The following is a 20297-nucleotide window of genomic DNA, read 5'->3' on the forward strand; positions in this document are numbered from 1 at the left end:
TTCGTTTGGGAATTCTTTATTAGTGTAAACCCAAGGATCACTGATAATTAGCACAATTCAATAAAACAGAAGCAGCAGGTTAAACAAAGTAAAATACATATAAGGTTGTGAGTCTGGTTACCAGCCTAAAAAAGGACCCAGACAGGGGTATTTGTTGTAGTTAAGAAATCCCCTTGTGGGTTCCCCTGGTGGCGCAGTGGTTGAGAGTCCGCCTGCCGATGCAGGGGACACGGGTTCGTGCCCCGGTCCGGGAAGATCCCACATGCCGTGGAGCGGCTGGGCCTGTGAGCCATGGCCGCTGAGCCTGCACACCCGGAGCCTGTGGTCCACAACAGGAGAGGCCACAACAGTGAGAGGCCCGCGTATCGCAAAAACAAAAAAAACAAAAAAGAAATCCCCTTGTGACCAGGGTACACAACGCAAAGCCACAGGTTTGCAATGTCACACAAGGGCCAAGGAGGACATGAGCTGCCTTTGGTGTGGGACCAAAGGGTCCATGAAAATAGTGAGTGTCTGAAGATTAAAGAAAAATCATGCTAAGGATGGGGAATGGAGGAGGGATGGGGAAGTGCCTGAAGGTCAAAAGCTGAGGCAAGCCCCAGGATGGCACGATTTGGTGACTCATCTCAGGCTGAGCCTGCAACTGGTGGTGCTGAGGCACAGGGTGGTAGTTTGGTGTTTTGGGGAAGGGGTAGCCACTGAAGTATAAAGTCAGTAGCCAGCACCCCAGGGTCCTCAACTGCAGTCAAATTTTATATGGTCAGGCCTTCTAGCAGTATCAGTGGGAGTGTGGTCCACTTCCAGACAGAGACAGACATGCTGGGGAAGAGTGACCGCACACAATGGTCGGCTCCCATGTCTGACTCAGGGTCTGCACAGGGGATCAAGGGCTGCGTTACACACGATGCCTGATGTATGTCCAATGAAAAGGAAGGATCACTCCTTCATTAAAAGCTCTCGCCAGGAATAGTCAATCATCTTAAGATAAAAATAATTGAACACACAATGCATTTGTGTCTTTGTACCTGATATATTACCCATATCTTATTAACAAAAACTACATCTCTCATTATATATTTCTCGGATCTGAAGTCTTTATTCATACTCAGTAATTCATTTAAAGCACAAATCAGTCTTTACTTTCCATATCACTAAGAAATATACCATATTCACTGTTTTTGATGTAAACTTTCCCAGGAAATTTCTCTTGTGCCCATTTAGTTTTATAAGAATATCATCTTGTGCTAATATGTCAACATTCTATTTTATTTTCATTATATTTTTCATAAACCAAGGAAATCATTGTTTTTCTTGAAAAAGTTATGTTTTCTCGTATTAATTCTGTATCAGGATATTTACAGTTAAAGAAAAACTGTTGTAACTGAAGCGTAAAATGGTTAACAATGGCAAATGATACAGTACAGTCCACTTAGAGTTTTCAAAAAATGTGTACCAGATAGACATTTAATAAATAAAACAAGCACTTGGATAAAGTCCTTTGAAAGCAGGCCCAGGGACATCACCTGCATCCTCTGCACAGACTTTGTTAAGAAAAGGCCAGGTCTAAAAATGTACTCTGTCAAGAAACAAGCAACAAATGCATAAATGCATACATAATGGGAGGTATTCTAATACAGGCTGACATGGAGTCCGTTAGGAGTGACTGACGCAATAGCGTTTGTAGAAGCCTTAATCTAAATCTTTTACTCGGCGACAGATTTCTTCTGTGAAGTCTGAGCATTTTGCATTGCCTCCCAAATCTTTTGTTAAGCTCTGAGAAAAGGAAAAAGCAAAGATAAAAAATGTATCCACACATTAAACCAAAGCAAGGATGTTTTTATTTAAAGCTCTCAGTGAGATACCAGATGAGTGAGTTACCTGACTACTCTTTCATTTAGTTCCTCATTTCAAAGTGAGACCCACTCCACCGCCATCCACCTACCCAAGGACTTAGAAAAGCTAATTCGATAGTGTACACAGAAACACTCTGGAAGAACAAGATGCTCTCACTACAAAGGGAAGCAGGGAGGCTTTCCAAAAATTTTCCCTTTGTCCATACAATAGACCCTAAGGAAGCATTTGATTACGGACACTTAAATGACAGCAAATCTGAAACAAGAGGTTGCATAAATTCCTTGAGGATTTTTAAATTTTTTTTTTTTAAAGACACATTTTGACCTATTTTTGGAGGCTAAGAAACAAATACTAAGGAAATATTTAAATCACTTAACTCTTAAATTCCCCTCTTTAAGAAAGAAATCCTCCCATATTCTCTGTTTTCTACCAGCTTATACTCTCTTTACTCCCAACTCAATATATTTAATTCTCTTGTCCCATCGCATCCTAAACAATTTAAAGGGCCTACTGTGTAATTTAGGCATCTCTCTGCTGGGCTCTATGAGTAGCTTCTCAAATACAGCATCAGAATAAAAAACATATATAATCACATGCCCTTCAATATGACTATATCAGGCTGTTAAAAACAAACTTGGGTTTCTTATATTTTGGCCGTAAGAATTTCAAATTATAGAATTTTTTAAAAAGAAGAAGCAAACCTTGAAGATATTATGCTAAGTGAAATAAGCCGGTCACAATGTTACAAACAGTGTATGATTCCACTTACATGAGGCACCTAGAGTAGTCAAATTCACAGAGACGGAAAGTAGATGGTGGTTGCCAGGGGCTGGGGGAATGGCAGAAACTAGGTAAATTACTGTTTAATTGGGACAGTTTCAGTTTAGGAAAATGAAGAAGTCTGGAGATGGATGGTGGTGAAGGTCGCACAATATGAAAAGTATTAATATTTAATACCAATAGACTGTGTGCCTCAAAAATTATTAAGATGGTCTATTTTATACTATGTATATTTTATCCTTTTTTAAAATGTTAGTTTTTTAAAAAAAGGAAGAGACCTCGGACTAGGGATCAGCCTTTCAGGCCCAGCCTTGTAAAGCCATGACCTCCTCTGTTCTCCTCCCACTTTCAGAATAATTGATCACAACCCTCCTATGAGTCACAACTGCTTATGGAAACAGTGAAGCTTGTTGGGTAAGAGCCAGACTGGGTGTGAACCCCAACTTGGCCAGTTAGGAGCTGTGAGACCTTGGACAAACTTACTCAATCTCTCTGTGCCTCGGTTTCCTCATCTAAAAAATGGGCTTAATTACAGTATCTATGTCACATAGGAGTAGAGATTTGCTGAGATATATATAATGAATATAAAATCACGAAAGTATTCAATTAATATCAGCCATTATTACTTGTACAAAACTTCTACATTACTTTTATATCACAGATGCACGTAGTATAATGTATAGCTCCACGGTATTACAGACACATCTGCATCTGTACCACTGCTAGATTCCAAGCTCCTTGAGGCCTGAGACCACCCCTTATTCCTCACTTTATTATATTCTCCGTACCTTATCACGGACGCAATAGATGTTTGCTGGGAAGAGGAGAAAGCTGCCAAGAAAAATTAATGGACTCGGCCAAGATCCCACAGGTAACAACAGGGTAACTGGGCCTGCACTGCTCTGACGCCCACACCACTGCTCTTTCCACTGCACCCTGGTGCCCCTACCACAGTGCTTCTCAGCCCTTCCCTCATGAAATACGTTAATCCTCTCTTCAGAAAATGCACACAAGTGTGCAGACTGCCCGAGTTCACTCAGGGAGCCCACATTAAGAATGCCTGTTCGACATCCAATCCTTTGGCCCTCTTGAGAAGAACCATCGTCGGTCCTTCACGCACATAAAACCCAAGGAGGGGGTTTCCCTGGTGGTGCAGTGGTTGGGAGTCCGCCTGCCGATGCAGGGGACACGGGTTCGTGCCCCGGTCCGGGAAGATCCCACATGCCGTGGAGCGGCTGGGCCCGTGAGCCATGGCCGCTGAGCCTGCGCGTCCGGAGCCTGTGCTCCGCAACGGGAGAGGCCACAACAGTGAGAGGCCTGCATACCACAAAAAAAAAAAAAAAAAAAAAAAAACCCGAAGAGGAAATGCATTTTACCCAGCAGAAGTGTGGCAAGATTACCAATACCTTCCCATCCTTAATTGTAGCAAAACATGCTGTCTCAATCTTTGCAGCGTGGTCAAAAAGCCCCATGTGGCGCAGCATCATCACGGCACTGAGCAGGAGGGCCGTGGGGTTGGCCATGTCCTTGCCTGCGATGTCTGGGGCGGTCCCGTGAACCTGCCCGGGTAGGGGGGAAAAAGAGTGCAGTCAGGAGGGAGACAGGAGCAAACAGCCCTCTTCCAGGGAAGCTGGGCTCTTAATCAGCTTTCCTCACTGATGAAAAATAGCTGCTCAGATATATGTCTTAGAAATAAAACCTCAGAAAAATAAAGAGCTAAAGAAATTCTTTTTTAAGTGCAAAAATATGGACTAACAATCTTATCCAGTCCAACTTTCAGTAAAATATTTTAACTGAGGAAGGATACATAATAAATAATAAGGATGAAAAAGAAATAAGAGGAAAATGAATGAATAAACCAAGTTTCATTTTCTTCTGACAATTGGAAAAACTCAAGAGTTAAAATATATTTATGCAGATAAGCCCTCCTGGGTTCTCATGTCATTCTGACTTGAATTCTGCTTCAGGTGTCACCAGGGTCCTTACCGACTCGAAGATTGCAACTCCATTGGCTCCAATGTTGCCACTTGGTGTCACACCAAGACCTCCAATCAGTCCTGCACACAGGTCACTGGGGGCAGAAAAGCATTTCAAAGGATATTTTGAAAAATAAAATGTCTCACCTAGCACCCAGACTTGCATCTTTAAATACCATTCTCCACTAAAAGGAACCTGGGCTACTTAGAGAAATGACTGATTCCAGGACTACAGTTAGGAAAATATAGGATGAGCCTGAAGCACCTTATTGTGCCAGAAAGCAAATGATGGGCTGTGTCAAAAGGACACAGAGACAGTTCAAAGGGACTCCCACTGGCCAAGTCTGCACAACATATGCATCAATATAAAAGATGATAGTGATGGATATAACCACTAAATAAAATAGAAACCAGGAGTGCAAACTGATATAGGCAAATAAGTAAACAAATAAATAAGAGAGAAGGAAAAGCTTATCCTTACAGTAGAATGCCAACTGATACATGTAGAAGGAATGATGGACTTACAAAAGCACCATTTGACCACCATCACGTGTATGTGTGTAGAGACAAAGAGAGAAAAAAGAAGGAGGAGGAGGATGAAGGGAGGGAAAAGGAGAGAAGGGGAGAGAGAGAGAGAGAGAGAGAGAGGGAGTAATAAAGTAAGTCTGGTAAAATGTTAACATTTGGTGAATGTGGGTGCTGAGTACACAGGAATTCTTTGTACCATTCTTGCAACTTTTCTGTAAGTCTGAAATTATGCCAAAAGTTACAAAAAATTTATAAAAATGAACACCCACCTACCTAGCTATACATGATGAAACACTGAAATCAATCAATCAACCAACCAATAAAATATCTGTAAAATGGGAAGCGGGAACTAATGGTCAGGGAGCAAGAGCCCAGAGCTGATTTGGCAAATGAATGAATAACCCATCCAGCATATCACCATTGATATCACCACCTGAATTGTCAGAATTCAACTCGCAGCTTGTAACAAATGCTGTATTTTATAATATTTGATTAAAATTTGTAAGCCACAATTTATTTTATGACATTTATAAATAAACTGTAGGCTAAAAGGTATAGCCAGACTCACCTAAGGATGTCTCCATACAAATTTGGCATAACAAGGACATCAAACTGGGATGGATCCTGGACCATCTACAAAAAATGCATTTGTGCGTTTAGCAATCAAAAACTGTGCACCACACGGACACACTATACACCACAAAAAGTGGCAGGTAAGTGTGAATATATACTTACATTCAAACATACTGTATCAAGGTACATCTCATTAAATTTAATATCTTTACAGTTTTCTGCAACTTCCCTGCATTTTTTCAGAAAAAGCCCATCTGACATTCGCCTGTATTTAATCAAATAAAAATTGTTGAAAGCAAAGACTTGCAGAGAGAAAAAGATCAAATCAGAGAAGTAAAGTAAGTTCAAGAAATTTAAGTTGCAGATATCTGATTTCAATTACAGTAAAATTATTTTTTTTGGCAATCAGTAAAATGCAAATTTCAATGTTTTAGGATACTTCTGGAAGCACAAAAGGGTAAAAAATGTAATATAGTTTGATCATAATAAAGAAGACTATATTTTTATAGTGTTATCCAGCAATATCTATTAATAAGAAAACATTAAAATTGCCTTAAAAGGTTAACTTATTCAATTATTTAAATGGTTTTACTATTTTACATGCTCAACACTTTCCTTAGCTTAGGAAACCTGCTTCCTAATACACTGAGTTGGGCTTTAATACACTAGGGCTGAGAAGAATTCAAACTGCTAGAGTAATACATCAGACAGTATTAGCACTATGAGAAATATTTTAAGCCCCTGAGCGGGGGGCCATCTCAGAAACATTCCTGCTCTTCCCTCCTAACACAGAAACGATTGCCCTTTTGCAGACGTGGCCTTAGCTAACTGCCCACCGCACCTGGGGATCCAGACTCTCCGGCTTCCTTCCCCGATGGTTCTCAGGCCCTCCTTAAACTTCCGGGACCTGCATTCTTGCTCCCTCCAAACCTGCTCCAGTCATCCACCCAATGAAGCACATTAAATAGGATATTCTGACACAAGAGAAACCCTCTGACTGGCTACAAGGCCATTTTCCAGAGCTATCAGGTCAATGAGCAAGCTGGAGAGAGGAAAGGAAAGCCCTGTCACTGCTCCTCGCCCACAAAGCCAGACGGAGCGCCACCCACAGGGACTCACATGATGTTGGCTTTGTGCACGGCCGTGACGTTGCTCCGGAGATTGTTCCGCGCATACTCAAAGGCGAACTCCGCGATGCGCTTGCTCGCCCCCTCAGTAATGAGCTTGATACTCTGCACAACTCCATCCACAATCTGAAACAGAGGAAGTCCTGCCTCGCTGAAAGGGCATGGCAACAACCCGGTCCTGGACTGCTGGCAGTGTGCAGACAACACCATCTGTGGCAGGCTTGCGTGGCACCAGCTGCCAAGGCAAGCATCATGCATATGGTATGTCAGTGAGGTTAATCATGTTCACTCCAGTCCTAGGAGCCAGGTATTATAAGCCTCACGGCATAGATGAGGAAAACCAAGGTGCAGAGATGGTTACGTATGAAGTTGAGGATTCAAAATTCAAACAGGACAAGTTCCCAAGCCCATACCCTGAAGCACCATAACCCCTCGCCCAGGCATCCATTTGAGTACTGTCAGCCAGAGACCCAGGACAAGACAAACACCCACAACTCCTCACAGAATGCAAGAGAACTGTCTTTGGGAAATATTTTCAACTGGGAATTTGAACAAAGGTCCCAAGTGCACAGAAAGCAACCCAACTAAGAATGAAAAAGTATCCAAATGAACATACCACATGCTCAATTCCACTGTATTCTCCTTCCGTGTTCTCTCGAATGGTGACAATATTTACGTCACTGTAAGGGGTTTTATAGCCTTCGATTGAGACACATGGTCGGACATTTGCATAAAGGTCAAATGTTTTACGCAGCAATAAATTCATGGATGGGTGACCCGCGGCTATGGGGGTTTTTAAAGGGCCTGTAATAAAGAAGAATACCCAGATGACAAGAGGATACAGTCTGGTCTTTTCTTTTCCTTTATAAACACAAGTACATAGTGTTGACACCTGTCCCTCGGCATGCGGGTTTGGGGGGAGGGATTGATCCAGGACCCAGCAACCCAGCAGATACCAAAATCCATGGATGTTCAAGACCCTTATTATAAAATGACATAGTATTTGCATATAACCTACACACATCCTCCTGTAAACTAAATCATTTCTAGACTACTTATGATACCTAATATAATACAAACACTATGTAAATAGTTGCCAGTGAAAAAATTCAAGTTTTGCTTTTTGGAACTTTGTGGATTTTTTTTTTTTTTTTTTTTTTTTTTTGCTGGTAACACCAGTTTTATTCGTTGGGGTGTCAACTATAGCCTGGCTGGGGGCAGGGCCAGCCCTCACAGGTGGTTGAGCTCCAGCAGGGTCTGGTCAAGGGCCTGGTGAATCTCCACGTTCTCCTCCTTGGCGCTGGCCAAGGTCTCTTCCAGGTCAATGGTTTTCTCCAACTTTGCCACCGACCTTTTGGCAAACTCTGCTCGGGTCTCAGCCTCCTTTAGCTTCTCCTCCAGCAGTCTGATCTCCTCTTCATATATATTTATCTTCTTTGGTGGAATACTCCTCCTCTGAGGCCATCAGGGACCTGAGGGCCTGGTCCCCGGTCCGAAGATCCTCCTCGCAGCTCTCAGCCACCTCAGCTGTCTCTTCTGAGTGCTCCAGCTCTCCTTCCAGGATCACTAGCTTCCTGGCCACCGCCTCATATTTGCGGTCTGAATCCTCAGCGATGTGCTTGGCCTCCTTCAGCTGCATCTCCGTCTTTTCCTCATCCTTCATAGCTCGGCTTTCCATGACCTTCATTTCTCTCTCACTCTCATCAGCTGCCTTGTCAGCCTCCTCCGGCTCTTGCAGGGCTGTAGCCAGGCGCTCCTGCGCCTGGTCCACCTCCTCCTCTACCAGCTGAATGCAGTGGTTCAGGGAGGCCACATCTGCCCTGGCATTGGTGGCTCTCTTCTCAGCCTGCTCCAGTTTCTCCTGGGCATCCTTCACTGATTCAGAATACTTTTCCACCTCGTCCTCCGTCCCTTGCAGCTTCTTCTGGAGGGCCTGCTGCACCTCCTCCAGCTGCTTGCTGCGGTCCTCAGCTCAGCGCAGTCGATGGCATTCTCCTTGTCCAGCTTTAGCATCTGCAACTTCTTGATGGCATCCATGGTTGTGGTGGGAGACCAGCTGGCCGGTGGGCAGTGCAGACCGGGCTAACTGGGCTGGCTGCACGGACCGGTGGCACCGGTGGCAGGCAAGGAGGACCAACCGGGACTGGGATGTCCCAGCCCAGAATTTTTTTTTTAATATTTTCCATACATGATTGCAAATCCACGGATGCACATGTGGGTATGGAGGGCCAACTGTATTTGAAATTCCAATTTTTATTTTTTCCAGTATTCCATCAGAGATGTATTTAGGATCCTTTGTTTGGACATGAAGTAGCTTTGTGACACATCTAACGTGCATGCTTCATGAATCAAGGGACACTTTTACAACAAAGTAAGCGTCATTTTTTTTTTTTTTTGCGGTACGCGGGCCTCTCACTGCCGTGGCCTCTCACGTTGCAGAGCACAGGCTCCGGATGCATAGGCCCAGCGGCCACAGCTCACGGGCCCAGCCGCCCCACGGCACGCGGGATCCTCCCGGACTGGGTCACGAACCCGCGTCCCCCGCATCGGCAGGCGCACCCTCAACCACTGCGCCACCAGGGAAGCCTCTACAAGCGTCATTTAAAAGGGCAGACAGGTGCTCTGTTTCTGAGTCAGATGTTCTCTTCATCGTAAATGAGTCCATCTACGGCTGGTCACTCTCAGGCAACATTCAGTGCCTACTCCCTGTGTCATCTACAGACCCACCTGGGCTACCTTGTAAAATATGTTCTGCCTCTAACTTTACCCTCTCCCTCAGATTCAGATGAAGGAAGAAATTTCCTCAATGAAGCTTTCTGGAATACCAACTGCATTGAGCATCTACTGACTGAGGACCAAGCACGGTATCAGGTCCTTGACATTAGCTAATCCTATGACACCACCTCCCTATGAGGTATCAACTCTATTGCTGTCTTTTTTTTTTCTTTTTTTGGCTGCACTGTGCCAGTCTTCGGGATCTTAGTTCCCTGATCAGGGATCGAGTCCGGGCCCTAGGCAGTGAAAGCACTGAGTCCTAACCACTGGACTGCCAGGGAATTCCCTATTGCTGTCATTTAAAGGTAAACGGGAAAAAAAGAGTAAGAAATTTGCCCAAGCCTCCCAGCCAGTAAGCAGCAGGGATGAGATTCATAGTGGATCTGTCTGGATTTAAAGCCTATGCTGAATTCCAATCTGTCACATGCTAATATTTTGAATCATGACCTTAAGCATGTATGAATTAAAATAAAAATGTAAAAATTATACAAAAGATAAATCTAGGTAACGATAAATATAACACCTGTAGCAGAAATCAATAATAAGCATCATAGTCACTTCAGTGCTACCTTTCAAGCCCATCTTGTTCTTATCCATGGACTCTTTGGCTTCTGGAGGGATCATCCACTTTCCTCCCGGTCCTTGAATGGCTGTGACATTCCGCTCCTCCCACTGAATAGGTGCCTAGATGCCACACCACAGAGCACAGTGAACTGGAAAGACCTACATGTGACTGACATTCAGACTACATTTATAAACAAACTTCCTCACTTTGGATGCAGCTGGTGAAAACACATACAGTAAAGGCCCGGAAAGTTCCTGGCATGCAAGAAGAGGTGTCATTCTCTAGCATGTCCAGATGGATTCTCCACATTACCCTTGTCCAGTCATCACTCCTAGCTGCCACTTGCCTACTTCTTTTTTTCACAATCACTGTTAACGTGGCTATAATTATAATATCAGAAGGAGCAGAGAAACATGATTCACAGAAATATCACATAGTACTGATACATGGATGAATCTTGAAAGTATTATGCTAAGAGCCAACCACAAAAACCATGTAATTTTTTTTGAAGTTTTGAATTTTATTTACTTTTTTATACAGCAGGTTCTTATTAGTTATCTATTTTATACATATTAGTATATATATGTCAATCCCAATCTCCCAATTCATCACACAAAAACCATGTAATTTTAAGACTCTATTTATATGAAATGTCCAGAATTGGCAAACCTACAGAGAGAGAAAGTAGATTAGTGGTCGCCTAGGGCTGATGATGGGAGGGGGCAGGGTGGGAGAGATAAGGGTGATGGGGAGTGACTGCTGATGAATATGGGGTTTCTTTCTGGGTGACGAAAATGTTCTAAAATTAGACTATGGTGATGGTTGCACAACTCCATGAATGAACTGTGTACTTTACATGATGAATTGAACGATACATGAATTAAATCTCAATAAAGCTGTTAAGAAAAAAAAGACATATTATATAACCTATGAAAGAAGTTTTAAGGAATAAACCAGCGTTATCCTTTCTCTTCACCCACACCCTTCAGTGTGTACACACACATCTGACAGCCAACTGGGCACGCACTAGGAATAGGAACACAGAGCAAGACTTGTGCTCCTTGTTCACACGGAGCTTACAGCTGAGAGCCATCCTATTTCAGTTCCCTTGGGGAATGCTATTGTATAAGCATCATTTCCTCTGTAGGAGTTTTAATTAAAAACTCATATAGAAAAACAATGTATGTTTAGTATAAATAAATTGAATTCCTTGACTTATAGCTGTTGGTATCATAACAACCCTGATTTAATCTTACACATTATTTCGCCTAGCAGCTATAAATAGCAAGAATAAAGCATCAGGTCAAACGAAGTCCAAGTTTCCTAAATTCTCTAGATTTTTAAATATCTACCTGCATTGAAGGCTAGGCTGTTGGATAATAATACCTCATACTTGATATTTCCACACCAGTGGGAAAGAAAAAAAGAATCTTTCAAAATGCCCTATATAGTTTTCTGAAGTATCAATTCTATTCTCTTTTTTATGGCAGGAACGAAAAATGAGATAGACAGGTGACTTGGAGGGGCTTAAAGACTTTAAACCCAGGCAGTGTTCAAAAGTCCACAAAAATTACAGTACTACTTGGATTACTTTATATATAACTGATGCCAGTGCAGTAGCTTAAACTATTGACAATGACGGCAGCAAACAACACTCTTAAAGTCAGAATCTGTGAAATTTAACAGACCTCACCAAGTTCATACAAACGTGAACAATTCATCCTAAGAGTTCACTGTCTCCAACTGGCTAAGAAAACTTTTCTACAAATTATTATCAAAAGTATTTTTTAAGCCCACTTACTTTGGCAGCATCAAAAATCTTCATAACTGCAGCTGAAATTTCTGGGCCAATTCCATCCCCTGGAATTAAAGTTACCGTCTTAACCTGAATATAAGAAATCATCAAAGAAGACAGTCAGAATTGATTTTTGAAGGTTTAAAAAGGAACATCATTGACAAAGAAATCCAGTTTATGGGTTTTCTTAACTCATAAGAAATGCCTTTAAGAAAACAGACCTACCTTCCAACGGCTTAACAAAGTGGAGTCAAGAATCAAGAGACTCCACAACTCTACTCCCTATAGCTGAGCCCAGAGGTTTTAAAAAGAACTTAAGTGATGCTCTCCAGATAAAACAAAAATAAACTACCTGGTAAACTTCCCAATTGATGTTTCGTTTCAGACAAACTACAAGGAGACCAATTAATTCAAGTCTGTAAAACCAAGGAGAGCAAAACATTTCAACAATGTTCTCTCAGTAAAATTTAGAGGGCTTCCCAGGAAGGCAAGGCCTTTCCTCTCCACCGGGAGCCTAGGAAGTTCGGTTTCTCATGCAACTCGTGCAGTCTTACGAAACACTCCCAGACACTTCCAGAGTACCACTGAGGCCTGTTTTGGCACTCGGAAAATCAGACTTCACATCAAGAGAGGGTCTCCATTTTCCTGATTTCCTTTATAAAGTTGGCTCCTAATGACAAAAGTAATCCAAATGAGCTCAGCAAAGTTTACTTGGAACCAACAAGAATAGGGTATGTGATCATACCTGCAATGTCTGAATTACACTTAGAATGACAAGTGTATTTGTAATGTAACAGCAACGATTTAGTTCAAAGGCTTCAAACAAAATACAGCCAGCATTTCAAACACAGAAAAAAAAATGTGTAAAGGGAAATGATGAGAGGATTTAAATGAGGATTACCATTTGGAAACTATATATGTCATTATTTGGGTATTTCCCCTACCTAGAAGTTAGGTTCAGACAACAGTCCCTGGCCTTTTTCAGTGCCAGCTGCCTGTGCTACATTTTTAAAAAATCACTGATTTACATTTCCCTGGTCTTTTACCTTCCAGTGATGCTCCCAAAGCAGGTGGACTAATTATTTCTGAATTTTTCTGTACAACTGAAGAAATCTTTTTTAAAAATTAGTTTCTTTTATTTCTTTCAAATATAACCCCCTCCCCACCAGGCCAATATATATTTTTTAATGGACAGCCTGGAAATTAAATAACAGCAGAGAGCAATGATCATCTCATCAGCTTTCAGAATGCATTTGAAATGCTAGCTAGCTAAATGCTAGCTTAGCTAAAGCGCAAGCCTCATTCTGCATCTTTTGCAGCAAAAGCAGAGCCGAAAGAACCCCTTTGGCTTCTTCTTCCTGTTCTCCCAACATGTAATAACAAACGTCATCAGGCCACCAGAAAAAACTATTTTACTTCCACAGTTCAGAAAGTAAATGAAAAAAGATATACTATGGTCTTATAAATCCCTCACAGGGTAAGATGTTATACGGGAGTATAGGAATTATGAAATCCAAATCAGATTCTGTAAGAAGGAGGCAAAATAAAAACATACAGGAAGTCACTGACCCACAGTCTTAGAATGCTCTAAAAATGTGGTATCAGCTTTTAAAGCACAGAACTCTAACGCTGGGAATTCTAAAAGCAGCAGATTTAATGAGAAATAGATGATCCGCTAACATGAGAGCCTATGAAGACTACGTAAGCAAAGTATCGATGCATCTAAGCCTACAGGGCTTATAGATGTTTGAGGCATTCCTGATTGGCGATCAATCTACTGTTTTCAGGGAAGCTCACAAAATAAAAATGCAAAGCAGGTTTTGAAGCTTCTCAACAATTTTGTCTCAACCTGTACTAGTTTGGAAAAAAACTGTCTTATCCAAATGAGGTTGTGAAATAAAGTAACAGGCTCAAGGGTAGTTGCTCTCTTTAGATAATATCTGTTTTTTTATAATCTATTTTATAACTATTTTTAACAAGCCTCCTTCAAGATATTAATGTGATAGGCTTACAGCACCAGCTATAATACAATTTTTTTTAATGTGCAAGTGACCTAATAGATTTATGCATGTTCACCAATAATTTAAATATACAATATAAGTATGGCCAATTTTCCCTAATTTTAAATAAGTGAAGATTAAATGCTACATAACGTGTCTAAGCATCTTTCTTGAGAAACTTCTAAAAGGAAAAAATAAAAGACGTAATTATACTCACACCACCAGCAAAACCTCTGGTCACCTGTTTTTGGTTGTGGAATGCCCCCAGCAGCCGAGAGACCTACATTTAATATCAACAAAGAAATGTTACATACAGAATTAAACCACATATAGTTAAAAGGTAGAGATGGAACCATCTCTGCAGCTGATAATGCTGCAACTTTGCACAGATATATTCAGGAATTTCCGAGGATTATTTTTCTCATGTATTAGCTCAATGTAGCAAGCTCTTTTGGATTTGAAAACTGAAATATTCAGTTTACCTTTACTTTGAGAATATAAGTACGATATATGTACTTTTAAAGTCAATTTTATGAAAAGTTGTCAAAAGACATTGAAGCTAGAATGAAACTCTACTTTCTTAGCTCAAACACTGGATTTTTCTCAGATGATCTGGATGGTTTAATGTCAACATTCTTGACCACTGGGTCAATTTGGGGGTAACACACACTCTAAGAAAACTATCACTAATTTTAAGAGCCAGCAGGGTCCTTATAAATCCCAGAGCCCAACTCACTCATTATACAGTGGAGACAGTGGGTCCAAAGAGTAGGGATTTGCCTAAGGTCACAGAGTGACCACAAAGAGACCACAATCTGGGTCTCCTGACTCTTAGTTCAGGGCTCCTCCAATTATACATTATGCCTGTTCTTCTCCCATGAATATTAAGAAATTACACGGTATAATAAAAATCTAACAAAATTTATTTAATACTATTTTGACACCTGTGTCATACAGAGTGAAGATTTTAAATAAATTATCTACTTCTGATAATATAAGTGACATGGTCATTATTGTTAATTGCTGGGAGAGGGGAAAGATACAGAAAAATAAAAGGAATGTGACCTACTAATCCCACTACCCCAAGACGTTACCACCGGTACATTTTTTTTCCGCTTAACACTATGACACACCAGAAATATAAATTTTGAAAGGTTATTTTGAACTTTAATAATTCAGTCCTTGAAAACTGGTACAAAGTCATATTACATTATAATAAACAGAATATAATCAAAGAAATTGGGTACAAAAACCAAAGGTATTAAAATTCATTAAAAGTTTTAGTGACTTTCCTGGTGGTGCAGTGGATAAGAATCCACCTGCCAATGCAGGGGACACAGGTCCGATCCTTGGTCCGGAAAGATCCCACAGGCTGCGAAGCAACTAAGCACATGTACTACAACTACTGAGCCTGCACTCTAGCCTGCGTGCCACAACTACTGAAGCCCGCACACCTAGAGAGAAGCCCACCGTAATGAGAAGCCCGCGCACTGCAACTAAGCCCCACTCGCCGCAACTAGAGAAAGCCCGCACGCAGCAATGAAGACCCAACACAACCAAAAATAAATAAAATTACTTAATAAATAAATAATAATTCATTAAAAATTCTAAATGTTAACTTTTTTTCATGCTAGATACATGAGCAAAGATACATTTGTTATATCCTTAGTCTTCCTTTTGGGGGACCGTTCTTGTAAGTCCTGAACCTTTGCTGTAATATCAGCACCCACTAAAGAGACACCAACCAAGAGCCAAGGAGCTGTGAACGAATTGTATCCTCTAACCTGGCATCTACAGTCATCTCTCTGGACTGACAATAAAAGACAGTGTGAGATCCAAAAGAGTATGCTATGCCAAAACCACTGGCCAAACACTTAATCCTAGGACATGATTCATCCACCAGCAAGTGGGCTATTGGAAGGGAGACCATTTAAAGGCTATGTTATAAAATTTGCATGAGTCCTTCTCCCCACTCCCCAGAAAGAAAGAAAAAACATTCACTCAAAACAGGCCCATGGGCTTCCCTGGTGGCGCAGTGATTGAGAGTCCGCCTGCCAATGCAGGGGACACGGGTTCGTGACCCGGTCCGGGAAGATCCCACATGCCGCAGAGATGCTGGGCTCGTGAGCCATGGCCGCTGGGCCTGCGCGTCCGGAGCCTGTGCTCCGCAACGGGAGAGGCCACAACAGTGAGAGGCCCACGTACCGCAAAAAAAAAAAAACAAAAGAAAAACACAGGCCCATGTCAGGACTTCCCTGGTGGTCCAGTGAGTAACACTCCACGCTCCCAATGCAAGGGGCCTGGGTTTGATCCCTGGTCAGGAACTAGATAACGCATGCATGCCACAACTAAGAGTCTGCATGCCACAACTAAGAAGTCCACGTGCCTGAACGAAGATCCCGTGTGCTGCAACTAAGACCTGGTGCAGCCAAAATAAATAAATTAATTAAAAAAAAAAACAGGCCCATGTCGAGATTGGGACTGACATATATACACTACTATATATAAAATAGATAAATAAGAACCTGCTGTATAGCACAGGAAACCCTACTCAATACTCTGTAATGGCCTACATGGGAAAAGAATCTAAAACAAAAAGGGGGGGCTATATGTATATGTATAACTGATTCACTTTGCTGTACACCTGAAACTAACACAACACTGTAAATCAACTACATTCCAATAAAAAAAAAAAAAACGGCCCATGTCTTTGTGATAAAAGACCCAACCAAAATAACTGATTTAAAATGTAAATCCATGAGGCAAAGATTTTCATGTTTTGTTCACTGTTCTATCTCTAGTACCTAGAACAGTGCCTAGCTCACAGTAGGTGCTCAGAATACTTTTGGAAAAACTGAGGCCAGCCTCAAGCATCTCTCTATTTGATGAGTTCCCACTCCAGCAAATGGCTTTAATACTTGCAATGATTTTCTCTAACAACCAGTCTTCTTCATCTTTGTCATCTCTCCTTCGTGATCTTAGAATAAGGTAGTATTGCATCTAAATCATTAGAATGACCCGGAGCTTTTAAGACAAGATTTTTTAAAGCACAGGCTGACTTCTACTTTATAGTATACTTGTACATATACTACATCATTTTATTTTAATAAAACCTGGAGAGACTGTATTAGTAGCCCTTTTCAGATAAGGAGACTAAGGCCAGGCTCACAGAATATGGACTGAACTTCTGACTTCCTGGACATCTTCATCCATAGCACCTCATTTCCTTTTTTACCTTCATCCTCCAACTTAAAAACATGTAAATACAGTGTAGAATGTATGGCAGGTACTCACTCAATAAAAGCTTCCTGATGGGGGAACTGCCTCGTTATAATTATAGTATTTTAGAGCCAGAAAGGCCTTTAGAAACTCACTATTTTTTCTAAATAAAGCTTTTTTAGAAAAAAATAAATTTAAGCTGCAGATCTCTTTTTTTCAAATAAAACCTTAAATGGAACGCTAATAGAGGATTGTTCTGATTGAAACTCACATCCAGCTCAGCTTTCTCATAATTCTGGGACATCAGCTTCCGAGACACAGTCTATGCCAGTCCCTAAAGGGAGAAACTGGCCCACAGAGGTCAAATGACTGCCAAAGGTCACACGGGGAGTCCATTCCATGTCAGAGGAGAACCTCATCCTCTGACACTTTCTGAATTCCTACTATGTGACTTTTTTCTTGTAGACCACGCTAAAGGCAAAAGAAATTTACTAGCTGTTTTATTTAGTCCCTCATTCTGAAGCTTAATGTACCTACCAAAGATGACTAGATGTTAAGTGTAAGCTCAGTGATTAAAGGATTGACTTCTGTTAGACAATGACACAGAAGTTGCTTTACCTTCAGGAGCCAATGTGAAATAAATTACCATCATACACAAATCCAGGTCTGAAGAGGGTAACAAAGCAGAACCCAGTTACTAAATAAAACCTAGCTACTGATGCCCAATTGTCTGCTTGAAGACTGTAAGATAAGTATATTGACAGCTAGGAAAGCTTCAGGTTTTTGTGTTCCTTCTGCATGTATTAGGTGCTCTCACATTAATTTTTTCAATCCTCAAACAACTCTGTGAAGCAAGTACAAATATTTTACAGGCTTATTAAGGCTCAGAGATGTTAAGTAATTTGCTCAGGGTCACGCAGCCAATCAATGGTACTAACAATACTTAAACCTAAGACTCCTAAACTCCAGTGTAGACTGCTTTTCACTAAATAACAGTGCATGCGGACCTCGCTTTAAACTTAAAACAAAGGAGAAATGCAGTATCAAATTTTATAGAAAAAAATTAAATTGCTTATGGTAGGTTTCTAGGGGATCATTCTTAAGAGCAACAGGAGACCTGAGGGCCCATTTTTCCCTCTGCCTATAATTCGTTGTGTGACCTTGGCCACAGAGTAGGCAGAATGGGACTTAGAACTGGGAATCCCGAGACATCTGGGTTCCTCTTCCAGTTCTGACACGGACTTTCTGTGTGATCTTGAGCAATTACGTTTTCAGGCACAGTTAGTTCCACTGAGGAACCAAAGAATTGCAGAGATGGTCGGAAACCCTATCCAGCTGCGGCAGGCATCTGAGCTGTCAAGGTGAGAACGCAGGATGCTCACAAATAAAAGGTGAAAGAAAGGTGTTGCTGGTCTCCCTCTCTCAGTCTCCCAGTGTTCAGATAGCAATTCCAAGGTGCAAGGTACTCTGTGTCCTTTGAAGGGGAAATAGCTATACGATCAGATTGGTAAGAGCTCTAAGGGAGAAAAAGTCTGGCAGGAAAATGACTTCGGGATTCCCTCACCTGGGAGGTTACCCGGCCCGGGCCGGAGCAGACACCTGGGGGAGGCCTGGGCCGTGCTGGAGGGGACTCTCCGCGCGATCAGCAGGCTGCAGGGCCGCAGCCTCGGAAACCGCCGGAATGGCGGAGCCAGGGCGGCGGCTCCGGTGACCTTCCCGGGCTGCGCGCGCGGCCTGGGCTCCGGACGGGGCAGATGCCGGAGGTGGAACCGGGATGCTGCCCGGGGCAGGAACTGCGCCCCCTGCCTTGACCTTGATGCTGTCCCCGCCCCAGGCGCTACCTTCCGAGAGCGAGGCTGCCTACACACCGCACGCGGGCCACGGAGCGAGGGGCACAGGCGGCCAGGACAGGCTTTCTAACTGTCCCCAGCCGGCCGCGCGCCGCCGCCTCCCCATCGGGGGCCGCGCGCCGCCGCCTCCCCATCGGGGGCCGCGCGCCTGCCCCCGCCCAGCACGCGACCCGCCCGCCAGTCACAAGCCGGCCTGCCAGGCGCTCACCTTGGATATCCACGCGGGCCCGGCCATCGTTTCCACTCTCACCACGGCGACAGCGGCGGCAGTACTGCGCAGCCGCGCAGCCCGGCAGCCCGCGCCGGGAGCCCGCCCCTGGAAGCCCCGCCCCCTGGAAGCCCCGCCCCCACGGACCCGCCTAGGGGATTCTCCGAGCACGCTCCTGGTCCCGGTCCTGGACAACCTGGCTCCGCTGGCCAATCGCCGGGCTAGTCTCGCGGCGACGTGCGGAGCAGCGACCCGGAAGCTGCAGTCAGTGATCTCCGGTAAGAGTCCTTCCTCTCCTCATTCATTCATAGATTCACTGTTCAGATGGGATGTTTGTTCCGCGCCTGCTAGATGCCAGTCACCCTTCTAGATTTGGGGGATTTAGTTTCTCTTACGGAGTTTACAGCCTCAGAGAGGGAGAAAGGTCATTTACTCGTTCCACAAATATTTATTTTTAGCTCTATTGAGGTGTAACTTATATACCTTAAAATTCACTCACTGTGGCGCTTCCCTGGTGGCGCAGTGGTTGAGAGTCCGCCTGCCGATGCAGGGGACACGGGTTCGTGCCCCAGTCCGGGAAGATCCCACATACCGCGGAGCGGCTAGGCCCGTGAGCCACGGCCGCTGAGCCTGCGCGTCCGGAGCCTGTGCTCCGCAACGGGAGAGGCCACAACAGTGAGAGGCCCGCGTAGCGCAAAAAAAAAAAAAAAAAAAAAAAAAATTCACTCACTGTAATTTCGCGATGATTTTCATTAAATATAAACAGTTTGCACAGCCATCACCACAATCCAGTTTTCGAATCTATGGAAATACTCCTTTTGCCCATTTGCAGTCAATCCCAGCTCCAATCCCAGGTCCCAGCAACTACTGATCTGCTTTCTGTCTTTAAAGCTCTACAAATATTTCTGAGTGCCAACTAGATACCAGACACTGTTCTAAGTGCTGGGTTTTACAATCCAGTAGAAAAGACAGGCACCAATCAATTACACACAAATATGTAAATTAAAACTGTGATAAGTGTCAGGAAGGGAAAGTGCAAGGAGCAAT

The 20297-nt window shown here is 42.9% G+C and overlaps 2 protein-coding genes and 1 long non-coding RNA gene across 3 annotated transcripts in view; 1 reads left to right on the forward strand and 2 right to left on the reverse strand.

Moving 5' to 3' along the window:
* IDH3A (isocitrate dehydrogenase (NAD(+)) 3 catalytic subunit alpha) lies at window positions 1-19344 on the reverse strand. The gene is made up of 11 exons (XM_019950464.2): window positions 19251-19344; window positions 14191-14253; window positions 11980-12063; window positions 10183-10297; window positions 7455-7642; window positions 6831-6964; window positions 5874-5976; window positions 5707-5771; window positions 4621-4705; window positions 4041-4193; window positions 1-1773 (listed from the first exon to the last, which is right to left on the reverse strand). The coding sequence occupies exons 1-11, from the start codon at window positions 19275-19277 to the stop codon at window positions 1690-1692; spliced, it is 1101 nt and encodes a 366-aa protein (XP_019806023.1). The 5' UTR covers window positions 19278-19344; the 3' UTR covers window positions 1-1689.
* On the reverse strand, window positions 7969-10176 carry LOC101321792 (tropomyosin-like). Its single transcript, XM_073801321.1, is given in 3 exon segments — window positions 7969-8260; window positions 8262-8809; window positions 8812-10176. Coding segments are annotated over 3 exon segments (804 nt in total). The 5' UTR covers window positions 8876-10176; the 3' UTR covers window positions 7969-8068.
* Window positions 18892-20297, forward strand: part of LOC141278048 (uncharacterized) — a 10240-nt gene continuing 8834 nt past the window's right edge. The window contains exon 1 of the long non-coding RNA XR_012330238.1: window positions 18892-19528. This is a non-coding gene — a long non-coding RNA (uncharacterized lncRNA). The remainder of the gene's footprint in view (window positions 19529-20297) is intronic.

The sequence above is a fragment of the Tursiops truncatus genome, chromosome 2, assembly GCF_011762595.2.
Source record: "Tursiops truncatus isolate mTurTru1 chromosome 2, mTurTru1.mat.Y, whole genome shotgun sequence".
NCBI lineage: Eukaryota > Metazoa > Chordata > Mammalia > Artiodactyla > Delphinidae > Tursiops > Tursiops truncatus.